The following is a 13,033-nucleotide window of genomic DNA, read 5'->3' on the forward strand; positions in this document are numbered from 1 at the left end:
GAGTTGTACAAAACCACTTCCTTTCTTTCTAAGACTCATTTCTATGGTGACTTACTCAAGAAATCACATACTAAATAAACAAATCCTAAGAACACTCAGGAACTCTTGTACTTCAAGTAAAGGCATAGAAATAAAAGAGTGTATTTAGAAATTGTGCTTTTTTCACTGTATCATTCAGTAAGGGTTTCTCATAACTGACTTCAGTTGGAAGTCTTAGAACAGAAGGAACCTGACCCTATGTGGCCTTCGGACAACAAAACTCTAATATGAGAAGAGATTCATGACTGTTCCAGTTCTGAGAGTCCTTGGACATATGAATATGTTAAAAAGTCCACCAAAAAAAGGAGAATTTACATGACTAGGTCAAATTACTATTACATAACCCTGAAAGTTAAGTAACTGAGGGTCAAACTTAAACTACTGTAGCCTATTGTAAAAAGCATCATCTGCTATTTTATAAAACCTTAAAAGTTTTGTATTTTATTTCCCTCCTAAAAATTACATATAGTTGTTAAAACTGAAAGTACAGTCAGTCTAAGCCAGGTTTTAAAACTGTATTTAAACAGCTTCCCAGAGTAATTTTTCCTGAGACATACCATTTGTTTATAAACATGTAATTAGGTATGTTCTGCTTTACAGTTCTCAATTGGTTTTGAAACTGTTTGCACAATTTCCCTGCTAACAGGGATTATTATATAAAATTATGAGGGCATATTTGGCATTACATGTACAGCTACACTAAGAGGGTACAGTGGCGGTGATAAAACGGTATATATTGCAATATTTTTCCCAATTAATCTGTACTCTGAACACAATTTATTGAGTATTTCAGTATCTTTGAATAACTCAACAGGTTTTTTTGTTTGTCTTCCTTCTGGACCCAATACACAACAATAGATTTAATTATGCCCATTGTATCTTATAGTAAGTAAGCTTGCAGTATATAGAATATTCAACATAATTAGGGAAAAAAAAAAAAAAAAGGCCTGACAGCGTCACCTTAAAAAAAATAAACTCTGTAACAACATACCAAATACACTAGCAATGTCCAAATGCAGGGGTGCCAAAAAGGTCTTTTGGCTATGTAGTAAACTCAGTTCTGTGCCTTGACAAAAATCAACATTTCCAAACTTGTGGGAATTAAAACCATTCTTCAGTTCTATCAAAAACCCAACTTTTGGTTCTACATCCAGACACTGATGGTCACATTACAGCAAACCCACAGCTTGGGTTGGTGGGGATTGCAATCCTGAACCTGGAATACGTCAGACACAGGTCTTCACTTCTGTATCAAGCTCTTTCTCACAATAAGACCTACACTAATACTCCCTAAATAACAGCCCCCCTTTTATTAGATTGCCTGGCTCTCCCTGACCCCACATTTAACAATAAATTCTTCAAGGCCAAGATTTCTGACTTCACTTCAGAAGCCCTGCATGCTACAGTGGCGTGGTAAGAGCAGAACTTACGGGGATGATTCCAGTATGATGCTGTTGGCCTGGGTGGAGGATGGAGATCTGTGATTTACAAATACTTCACTTGGAGAGGTGTGAACCACATGATCCACTAAATGTCCAACTGAAGAGGGTCGTAACCGGGCTCCTTCTTGAGTGAATGCAGAGTTGCGACTAAGAAGAAAAGCAGAGTGGTGCAATGTGACAAGAATATCATTGTTAATCTAAATTTCTGACACCACCCACTAAAACGGGATGCTAAAAAGATTATTTCCCCTCAGTGTAAGCACATGTTCATACATGTATTTTTATTAAAATTCCAAAAATCACTGACACAATTATGTTGCCAGATGAATATGTATTTAATTTTTTTTAAGTGTTCAAAAATTATTTTAATAAACACTAAGGGCTATTTAAAAAAATTATTTACTTTTAGTTAAAGACGCCTGAAACCATTATGGTCCAATGAACAAGCTGACAGCCAAGTCAGCAAGAAAAGGGATTCCTAAGAAGACAAATCCTGACCCTGTCCATGGCAGAAGTTAACCTAAATTCATCAAGATGAACAATTTATCCACTGCATCTTTGCCTAGAAGAATCATAAGCTTTGCATTGAAAGTCTTATCATTTCTGGAATCCAGTATTTTTCCATTTGAAAACTAGCACGGCAATAATAAAATCCTTTTAAACATGTATGATTAATTTTGTTATGCTTTAAGCATCATTATTACACAATTTTTCAGTAATTTTTAAATGCTACAGGTATTTACAACATTAATCTTGTGAATAATATGCTGCAGAATCTTAAAATCTTGTTGTTTATGTAATACAAAATTGAGCAATACTGATTCTTAAGCAAGATTCAGCACACTGAGAAAACTGGTCACCTTCCAAAAGAAATCTGGAATTTTTTTTCACTAACTTAAAACAGAAGGCTCTATCATGTGAAAAGAGTGAACACAAAGTAAAGCCAGAAAAATTGAGAGGAATAAATCTGCAAGGATTTCCAACTAAGTAATTTTCCTCAATGTTTTAAAATATAATATTAAACAAAATAAATTATTTTTTAAAATATCACACAGATTTTATCATTGGGGTCTTTGTTTTTTTTAACCAAATTAATAACTTAGTTTTAACTGTGTTTGAGAAAACTCAAACGCTTAAATTGAGGGCAGTGTGATACATTCTACACTTTACATAGGTCAAGTGAGAAGTACCTAAAACTCACCCCTAGAAACTTTCTTTGAATCTGAAGCTACGTATCACAGAGAATCATTTGGCACAGATTTTTTGAAGCTATTTGTGTATGTAACACATTAATCCTATTATTACACAAGTAGGTCACTCACATTAGAGGTATAGAGTCACTTGTAAGGAGGGAAGATTTGATGCTACTCACTGATTTGGTGTTCCAGGTGGAGACCGTGATGGGAGGCTCTGGGTTTCCAACCTATCATCAGACAGTGAGTTCCTACTCACTACTTCCCAATCCATCCCACTCATTACCTTCCGTGCCAAGGGTTTACTGGGGGATCTAGAAGAAGAAAGTAAAATGTCTAACCAAAAACTGTATGATGTAAGAACAAAATTACATCAAACTCACCACAATGGAACTGATGTTCTATCATAGGAAACCAAATGATATGTAAGAAAGAAGTAATAATGCAAAGCTGTATTTACATGGGCAGTTCTGAATTTTCTCCATCTACTGTATTTCATTTACTGGGCAGTTCTGAATTTTCTCCATCTACTCCATAGTATTTCATTTACTGTACTTTGAAAAGAATGCAATTGAAATAGTAATAAACTACTGTTGGCTGTGAGGGAGACAGGTAAGACAGAATGTGAACTCACTGAACTTGTAATGCCTCAAACACAGTCTGACTCAAAACAGCATAATCACTGGGAGATCTGAACTTGAAAAATGTAGAACAAAACAAAACAAATAAACAAGCAAAAAAAACCCCTCTAAGTAACACAACTGTTTGGCCACCTCAATGAAAACATCAGGACAAAAAACTCCCAAATACTTTCAAGAACTGAAAGCGAGGTAATCAACAACATGGCAACAGTGTTACAAAATTTTGTTTAGACATCAGGAATTTCCATCTAGATGACATGCTTTTTCCCAGAACCTGCTTTGTCACTTGTCAGGCAGATGCAATAATATTATTTAATTATTTAAACTTCTTGGTGGGTAACAGAATGCCATTCTCCAGTCACTCCAGGATGCCTACAATCTCTTTCTTTCACTTATTTTTTTACCACAAATGAAACTATACCTGTAATCTCTTATGAAATACTACATTTTCCTTTTATATTGGAAAGCATCAAATGAATCATCTGTGGCTGCTTTTTTCCTAGCCTTGCATTGGATAGTTCAGCCATCCTACAACTAAACATACCCAGACTTTCATAGTTTGTTGTTTTCAACTGAAAATTCTTCAGCTAACAATAAAAATACTTTTAAACAAACAATCTGTACATGTCTTGTATATTTTGTGTTACTGGGTTTTTACTTCTACTGCTTTGATGGTGCTACACAGTTCAGATTTCTCCTTGAACATTACCCAAACCCTCTCTACTTCCAGTGATATTTCAATCTTTTGTGACATGATAATTTAATTTCTATTTGCCTCCATATTCTATTATTAAATTCTCCAGCTTTACACAATGTGGTGACAACATATTATTGTATGAGTAGTACAGCTCCATACACTCACATCAAAAAATAATTTCTGCCTTCACTGTCCTTGTGACACATGGTAACTGTTCTTTATCATCATCATTATTGCTGGTTTACTGAAAGAGCAACTCCAGAAAGAAGGAACTTCAAGAAATTAAGGAATTACCCACACACAAACTACATCCTCTGAAAATGTGAAACTTGGTTACAAATGCATTTTTGCTTCTCAGAGAACATAAAACTCAGTGCAAGTCACCACCTTAACACTATCAAAAAAGTCAACAACAAAAAACAACCAAACATTATATTGAATAAGCTTCACATACAGAAATGAGTAAGATGTCAACATCGTTTGATACTAATGGAGTGGTGGTATGCTTGCAGAGGGTTTATTTTTATTTTTACCCCACTAAGCAGTTCTAAACACGTATTGCATTCTGCTTTGTTGCTCTAAAGTCTTACTGAGTAACAGCTGACAAATTTCAGACAGTTAAACCAGATGGGCTTTTCCAAATAATACTGTTTCGGGTGTTATTCCACCTGGGGGAAAAATCTAATAGTACACTGATATTTGAAAAGAGGGAAAATATTAATTAATTCCTCAGGAGAAGCACATCCAGTTTCCTAGCATGCTTCATCAGATTTAAGGAGTATTAATTTAATTTGAAAAATAATTAGTTTGTTGTCAGATCAATGAAACCAAAATTCCAATTCCTGTAATCTGCTTTAAATGTGAGCAACTCAAACCACTTGGGCATCTTTCTTCACAAATATGTAAATATGAGCAGTTCTGAACAAAACTGAAATACAATATGAAATATAAAATAATATGAAACTGAAATAGCAGAACTGAAATCCATGTCTAACTAAAGTTTTGTTATTCTGCCTTTTGTTATTCTGGTATTGATCAGGGTCCAGCTGATCAGGGCTCTGATCAGCTGGACCCTGCTGACACCCAATCATCTGTTTGCAGCTAGCAGATGAGCACTAACAGCCAGCTCCGCCAAGAGGTGAATTCTACTACCAATGGAAGAACAGTCTGAGGGAAAAATGCAGACCAACATAACATAACCAATGCTGAATTAGGTAAATACAGGACTGCAGATACAGTATTTGCTGACAGACATGTAAAGGCAACTTCTGAACCTCATTTACCTTCAGTGAAGAAGCAACAAATGGAACGTAGGACGGTTGGAGGGGGGGACTTTATTTAACATGCAACAGTAGAAGTGCACCATCCTTGCCTATGTGAGACTAGATAAATTACAAAGAGAGACACAGAAGCATATAGAGTGGGGAAAAATATCCAAGTTTTTCCAAAAAATTATATTTTGACTGCTTCAAAAACCCCCTCTGCTTTGTATCTTAACTCACAGTCTGTAACTGTGTTTATGTAAACTTCCTCAAGCTATACAACAAAGGAATATAACTCTAAAATGAGCAAAGCATCACCTTCTTCCCTATGAAAACATCCGATGTCAAGAAAACACTCACCTTTTACTGTGGATAGGGTCTGATCTTTCAGAAGTAGTACCTTATCACCATGATAAACAGCTGCAGTGTTTATCACCAAAGCTTCGTCTCAATTATTTTATTAACAGCTCTAACCTCAGAGTCCCCACCCACTCATGTTTGTTGCCCCAATTTCCTGTCTTTGCAGAAATTTCAAAGAAAAAATTACCACATTGCAGAACTGAACTTCTTAGTGCTGTGGCTTTTTGATTTTAGTTCTCCTGTCAACACTTCTAAATCTAACAATAAGTTATTTTATTTAATTAACATTTAAGATTTGTTGTGAAATTTGTCCTCTGTCTCTGGCTTCTAACAATATTAAAATAATTTTCTCATGGCAGAGTGCAGCTGAGGACATGGCAGAAGGGAACTAAGATGGTTAAAACTTTGAAATTTTGAAATTCTAAATTCCACCTCTATCTGCTCAGCCTGGATGCTTCTACAGAACACTGACAGTTAACAGAATAAGTTTTCAGATTTGATTTTGGTGGACCTGCAGAGACATTCCTTAGAAAGTTGGAAGCGCTCCCATCTATTTGACTAGCAACAGAAACTGAAAACTTTACCTGCCCCCAAGTCTTATAAGCTGCAATGTTACAGCAAATACAAAAAAAACCCCACCCAAACACCCAAAACTGAGTAGCAGGGATCAAATCACAAAACGCAACTAAAAAAAACCCGTAACATTGTCTTAGCTCAGCTACAGTACAGAAGTTCTGTCTTTGAAGACAGAATTTGTTTGGCATCCCACAGCTGAAGGGCTAAAATCTTGCAGAAGCTGGGAAAGAACAAGTGTTGCTTGGGACTACAGGTAGGAATTTAAAAAGTAGCTTCTGTCCCAAAAAGAAATATAACCTGAAGCCACAGCCTTGCTTTGTATTTTGATAAGGAGTACAGGGAATGCATTTCTCAGCAAAACTGACAAATACTGCTGCAGACCAAGAGATTTAAACTACACACAAATCTGCAATGTACATCACACAAATGACATAGGCAATTTAAAACACCTAAGAAATTATTTAATTGACCTGAATAATTGCATAGTTGAAGCAAGATTGGATTTTTGGAAACAGAAGCTGCATTTTAATGATAGGGAGTTTGCAGATATGACAAATGACTGACACCCACTCACTCAGACTCCATTCTCTCAGCCCCTGTGCACACCAGAACTGAATAGCCCTAAAATATTTTGCAAGGACTCTAAGAAAAAGCAGTGCCCTTTAAACGTTCTCTCAATTCATGACCTGATTGAACCTTTTTTAGTCTTATTATATACTTTTATTAAGTTTCTGGGAATTCTTATTGGGTTTCGTGAATTGTGAATATCCTACAATAAGCGAGGCCAAGCGAACAGCTGTAATGAAAATGATAAAAACACCACCAAACAAAAAACAAGAAGAAACAAACAAAAAACCCCAAGACCTAAACAACTGCAGCAACAGCCTTCAGAATGCTGAACTTAATGCTGCATGAAGAATGCATGCAATTTATTATAGAATATTCCCTTCACAGTAATAATTCCATTTTTAAAGATTAAATGTAAATGTTTTTATGATTTGGAAAAAAGAAATCCTTCAGCTAATTTTAAAGTAAAATCCTGAGAACAAACAGCTAAGTCTGCTTCCTGTAGGCTGAAATTGTTTTTTTATTTAAATGGCTGTTAAAAAATTTTATTTCCCTGTCTCGTTCTCTGCACCCACGTTCTACACAGCATGCAAAGTTCAGACCAGCTGGTCATTACTTGTGGCAATCAGCATTTCCCAACTTAGAATAAACAGATCACTCAAGCAACAATTCAGTGTAATTCTCTGTGCTCATTTTCTTACCATGAAATGATTCAGAGGTTTGCTTAGACAATATTAGTTCAAATAAAGTAGTTTCTAATTAGATATTGTTAAGAAATCCAAGAGCAAATCTGGATAACTCTACAAAAAAACCCACCAAAACAAATTTTTTAACCGATTTTGAATAAATCTTCCTATGTAATAATAATTAAAGCAACAGCAATTATTTAAATTTATGTGCCCACCTAATTCTCAAGAAAGACCTTGAAAAGCAACCAAAAGAAGCCCACTGCCTGGAAGCTGAAAAAGCTGTTGAGCACCACCATGACTTTGTCTAATAAAGACACATCATAAAAGAGAAAGGCAGGTTCCAGGAATAGAACACATATTACACCTGGAAAATCTTAGAAAACAAAATTTATCCTCTGTATGAATACAGAAGTGCTGACTCAGTACGCCAACTGTACTTGAAATATAACATTTACTTGAAATGTAAATGTTTAGAAGACAAAGAATTAATGTTCTTAGATTAAGTTTCTCTAACAGAATTTTGTTCTAGAAATATCTTCTGTTTCAAGCTTTTTTCACTCTTGAAAATACTTAAGCTCTTTAAAACTGAAAATACATTAACTGCACACTGTCATGAGAAAGACAAGCAGCTGATTTGTTAAAACCCTTTTGAGATGCATTTGTTAAAATACACCATTATTTCTTTTCACTGATATAAACATATATGCCTCAGACATCAGTCATCAACATTTCTTAGAAACAAAGTATGTGGATAAATGCTCTATTTCTTAATACAAAAGCAACAGTGGAAAATAAAATTCCGGAAGATGGAAGAGCCAAGCATTTTATTAACTAAAAAAAGCAAAGATTTATGAAAATAAGATCAGTTCCAGCCATGGCTTTCGATTTTATCAACTTCATTGATTTTATCCAACTATATATTATAAATTGGAAGCGACCCCCAGCAGCACTTGCTAGGTTTTGCTGCAAAGAGAAGAGTGCCATCTGCTGCATAAGAGTTTCTGAAATTATAAAAATACTCCTCAAAATCAGATGTCCTCCACTCTCCCAACTTGCGTGGAATTGCCAAGTTCAAAGTGCAACAAGAAAAATAGTTTTGAACTGATTCATAGCTGTCATTTAGTGAAGTAAATGACACCTATCAGAGTATTGAGTCTCCTGAGTACTAAAAAAAGTTGATCCAAGTACAAATCTAAATTCACATTCTCAAAATAAATTGAGTAAAAAAAGACTTACATGGAAAAAAATGGTTTTATAATATCTACTTGTTCAACCATCATGTTACAGCATTTCTGCCCCCCAAACCTAATACAGAGCTGTCCATCTATGGTGGGCTGAACTAAAACCCAAATTATATTCTAATGTACAGGGGGAAAGAAGGTGTGGAGACAGGGAAGGAAATCAAGACAAAATTCACCAATGCTACTAAAAGTGTCTACAGGCACTTGGAAAGGTTGCTAGACTTACTACGAGAAGTCTGCAAGCAACAATTTAAACTCTGGAGTTCTCAAAGGGGCAAAAAGGCATTTTGAATCTCAGTAAAAGTAGAAGCATAAAAAGGGACAGAGCTGCCCCCTCCCCACAAGGATCCTATTAATGATCAGAGCAAACTGCCAGGTGGATATACCAGCTGTTTTACTTTGGAAAACAGCATCATAATCTCGGAAGAAATTACTAAATTTATGTCTTGACTCTTTCATTGTGGTCACTAAACTCCTCAGGAGCCTGGAATACAATTAAGTAACATATTCTTGATTAGCCAACTACTCTGTGACCAAATACCTTCAAGAAGCAGAGCACTTTTCATAGCAAAATGCCTCACAGAGACTACAGTGATAAAGCTGCTCCCACAAGACTCACCGTACTTATTCTAAAGGAAATACATGTTTACAGTTGCAGGTTATTATATTAAAATACCCATTAACTCAGCATTTTAATGGAGTATTTTAGCAGCAGGAGACCATTCTTTGTAATAAAAACAGCACAAAGAGGGCTAATACATGTAACAACAAACTATGTAGACTGAAGGTTATTCTGAGTTTTGAAAATATATAAAGGGGGAAATATTACAGAATGTAAATTACTTACCTTGCAAATACCCTGTCTTTATTTGCTCTTTCTTTACCATACTGCACAGATTGGACCTCTGTTCTCCCACTGGAAAGCAAAAAAAAAAATCAAACCGCTAAATCTGACATGATTAAATAACGATTTCTTGTTTTAAATGGAACAACCTTGAGAAAATTCCTAAATTCTGTTTTCAGTCATGCTCAAGCAATTGCCCTAGCTACAGTACAGCATAACCTTAGCATTTGGTAGAAATGTAGGTTTTCTTTCCAAATAATTTTATATGTAACAAAAGCTTTCCCTTCTGCTTGCTTTTTTATCCAAAGCAATAAGAAATCTCTTCTTGGATCTCTGGGTAACACCTAACACTTAATAATATTTCCTGTTATAGACACTGTCTATAACAGTGTCTCTTCCATACTCTTCCTAATCTATTCCCTGAATTGCTAATAACATAGTTTCTACTTAGTTTAGCAAAATAACACAAAAAAATTACATGATAAGCACATCAGGATTGTATTCTTTTATGCAACTTGTCAAAACTAAGTTTAGATCTTGAACTTGCTGACTTTTCATGTAAGACCAGATGTCTTGTGTCAAATCAAAGATTCTTTATAATATTCCATAATTTCTCTTCTAGAAAAAAATTACAGTTTTTAAGTATCTATCAGCACTTAAAAATTGGTGACAAGATACCAGTAACACTCATTCTTGTAGCCACTTCCCCATTAATAACTTCAGAACAAGCATGGAGTCTCTTACACTACAAAACCAAATAATCAGCTATTTCCATGTTCATATTACAGAACTACTGGATGTGTGAAGACCTGAGAAATGGGTCAGCTGGAATCTTATGAAATTCAATGAAGGAAAATGCAAAGACTTGCAGCTGAGGAGGAATAACCCCATGCACGGGATGTGTGTCAACTGGCTGGAGAGCAGGTTTGCCCAGCACAGGTGAGAGCACATCTGGACTGCTTGGTGGAGTTCCAGAGCTCTGCAAGTCAAGCAAAGGGCCACAAAAACAGCTAAGGGTTGGCAGCATCTGATGGATGGGGAAAGGCTGAGAGAGCTGGGACTTTAGCCTCAGGAACAGAAGGCTCAGGAGGATCAATTGCCAGAAAGGGAAAGTAAAAAAATACAGCCAGACATTTCTTAATAGAGCCCAGAAACAGGACAAGAGGCAATCGGCACAAACAGAAATATGAGGTATCTTAATCAGGGCAGGTGGCAAGGACAGGGCTACAAAACAACAGCCTCATCATGCACCAAAACAAAACAAAGCTTTTACTTTGAAGATAGTTTAGCACTGAACCAGGTTGCTCAGAGATGGGGCAGTCTTCCTCCTTGAAGACAATCAAAACTTGGCTGGATACTCTCCTAGGCAACATGCTACAGAGGACCCTGTTAGAGCAGGGCACTGGATTCAGCAGTGTTCAGAACTGCCCTCCAATCTCTGCACGCTTCAATTCCAGGAAATTTCTCTTTCCAAACCTGCTGCCAGCTAAATTGATGGGGTTACAAATTTTTAACTTCAACAAGCAGTAAGCTGGCTGTATTTGTCTCCATTCCTTTCCAATAACTCTGTCATTGTATTTGTCCTTCTATAACTTCTATTAATAACTGATTTAAGGTTTTCAGAGAATTGATGTTCCTGCTCTTCTTTCTTTCTGTGTAATTTATATTGCATTTTTGGACACTGTGCTTGATCTATTATTTTATTGCCTACTCACCCCTCATTGTGCAATACCACCAAAACTTTCTACTGTTGACTTCAGATTTTACTAGAAGACTTTGTATCACTTCAGTGGTAATTTCCTCCCTCGTGAAGAGCCTACTTGTTTGCCATCTGGTTAAAAGAAACGCTAATACACAGTAAAACACTTCCATGTTTTTTCATGAGTATTTGGTGAGGAATACTACAAGAACTACTTTGAAAAATCTAATGACAGTCTAAAGAAGTCACCTTTGCATCCCTCTTGGAAGCTTTAAAAAAAAACAACCTCCAAAAACCTCCAAAAACCAATCTCGCTTTAACATTTGATGCATAGAAGTATTTTAGACCAATGGAAATAGCTTATGTAACAATTTAATTGTTGAACAATTTCATGTCCCGAATTTCTTTCAGAAGTGGTGATAATTCTGTTTAAACCTGTCAGTTCTGTATTTTGCTGACTACTTTTGATCATACAAATGTTGGCTGGAAGTCTCTAGTCCAGTCTCCTGCTAAGACTAGGTCACCTCTGGCCATGGCTTTGTCTATGTGACTTTTGAAAGCCTCCACTAAGAGGAGCCACAGCCAGTCCACGTAACTTGTTCTGGCAACACAGTTCTAAAAAAAACCAGATACTTTCCTTCATGTCCACCTTGACAGAAGGATCTTCAAGATCTTCAAGAATCTTCAAGGTGAAATCTCACCTGCCTGCTACCAGCACCTTTGGGTCCATCAGTACTGACATTACCCTTGAAGTAGCTTCAGGATTGCTACTGAATTCCCCTTTAGCTTCCTCTTCATCAGATTAAACAAGCCTAGAGCCCTCAACCTCTCTCTGCGTGCCACGTTACTCCTGTTACGCTGCCTTTCAACAAGCTCCCAAACTATTTGCAGAAATTCCAGCCTTTTGGCTGCTTCAGCAACTTTAATGACCTTCTTCATTTTTATGCAGTTTCCCTTTTCATCTTATGTTAACTTAAGTTGGATGTCATCATCAAAGAGCTATTCTGTAATACTAACCACAATGATTCAGATTCAAAATCCTTACAGAAATGAAAAAGCTCCCTGAAATTCTCTACTGCAACATTGAGTCAAGTCTCAAATACTGTTCAGTATCAGAGAATGCCATTTCTCAATTGGGTACTGTGAATGCTGGTCAAAAAACAGATGCTATAAATGGTTAGCCACTGAATTACTTTCCTTTTTTTACATTTATGCAATTCACAAGTGTGACAGAAATAGCCTGTTATTGTGTTTTCTCGCTTTTCATCATGTCCCTTTGTACGTCACAGACACTAATGCCATTCTAGATGGATGATTAGTAGTAGCTCTGTTATTCTCTGTTTCAGGCACAATTTAAACCACTGGCATTCTGCAATACTTGCAGAGACAGTTAATTCAGTCACTGAACATAGATTTATTTTTTTTTTTTAAATAAAAAATATAAACCAGCAAAACCCAGCACCACCCACTCCAGCATAACAGGGATTATAGTTATTGCACAGTCATTCTGTGCATCTCCAAATTTCTTGCCTATTATTGTAAGTTCATCCTTCAAGGTTATAGATTTAATTTCCTCCTCATTTTCTAAAGTTCTGGTTTTGATACAAAACATGTATGTCCTTTGTTTTCACCTAATTCCTATTTTGTATACATGTAGGTAAGTGGGCTTTACATGTACAAGCTTCTTTTCAGCGATTTGTATTTGGTATTTATTTAGGTCTGTTTTGTTGCTGTTGCTGCATGCAGTATCTGAGACTCAATAGTTTTCAAAAATACCAGGTCA

The 13,033-nt window shown here is 36.0% G+C and overlaps 1 protein-coding gene across 5 annotated transcripts in view; it reads right to left on the reverse strand.

The window, feature by feature from the left end:
* The window catches only part of PTPN4 (protein tyrosine phosphatase non-receptor type 4), a 111,578-nt gene that overhangs the window by 27,444 nt on the left and 71,101 nt on the right, over positions 1-13,033 (reverse strand). For all 5 annotated transcript variants that reach the window (XR_015773065.1, XM_014249392.2, XM_088058643.1 and 2 more), the window contains exons 13-15: positions 9,555-9,623; positions 2,854-2,988; positions 1,470-1,628 (exon numbers count right to left, since the gene is read on the reverse strand). Coding sequence is in view for 4 of the 5 variants with exons in the window: in XM_014249392.2 (XP_014104867.1) it covers positions 1,470-1,628; positions 2,854-2,988; positions 9,555-9,623 (363 nt within the window). In the remaining variant the exon portion in view is untranslated. The remainder of the gene's footprint in view (positions 1-1,469; positions 1,629-2,853; positions 2,989-9,554; positions 9,624-13,033) is intronic.

Source organism: Pseudopodoces humilis, chromosome 8 (assembly GCF_049639895.1).
Source record: "Pseudopodoces humilis isolate 2021_Gansu_Grassland_sample_001 chromosome 8, ASM4963989v1, whole genome shotgun sequence".
NCBI lineage: Eukaryota > Metazoa > Chordata > Aves > Passeriformes > Paridae > Pseudopodoces > Pseudopodoces humilis.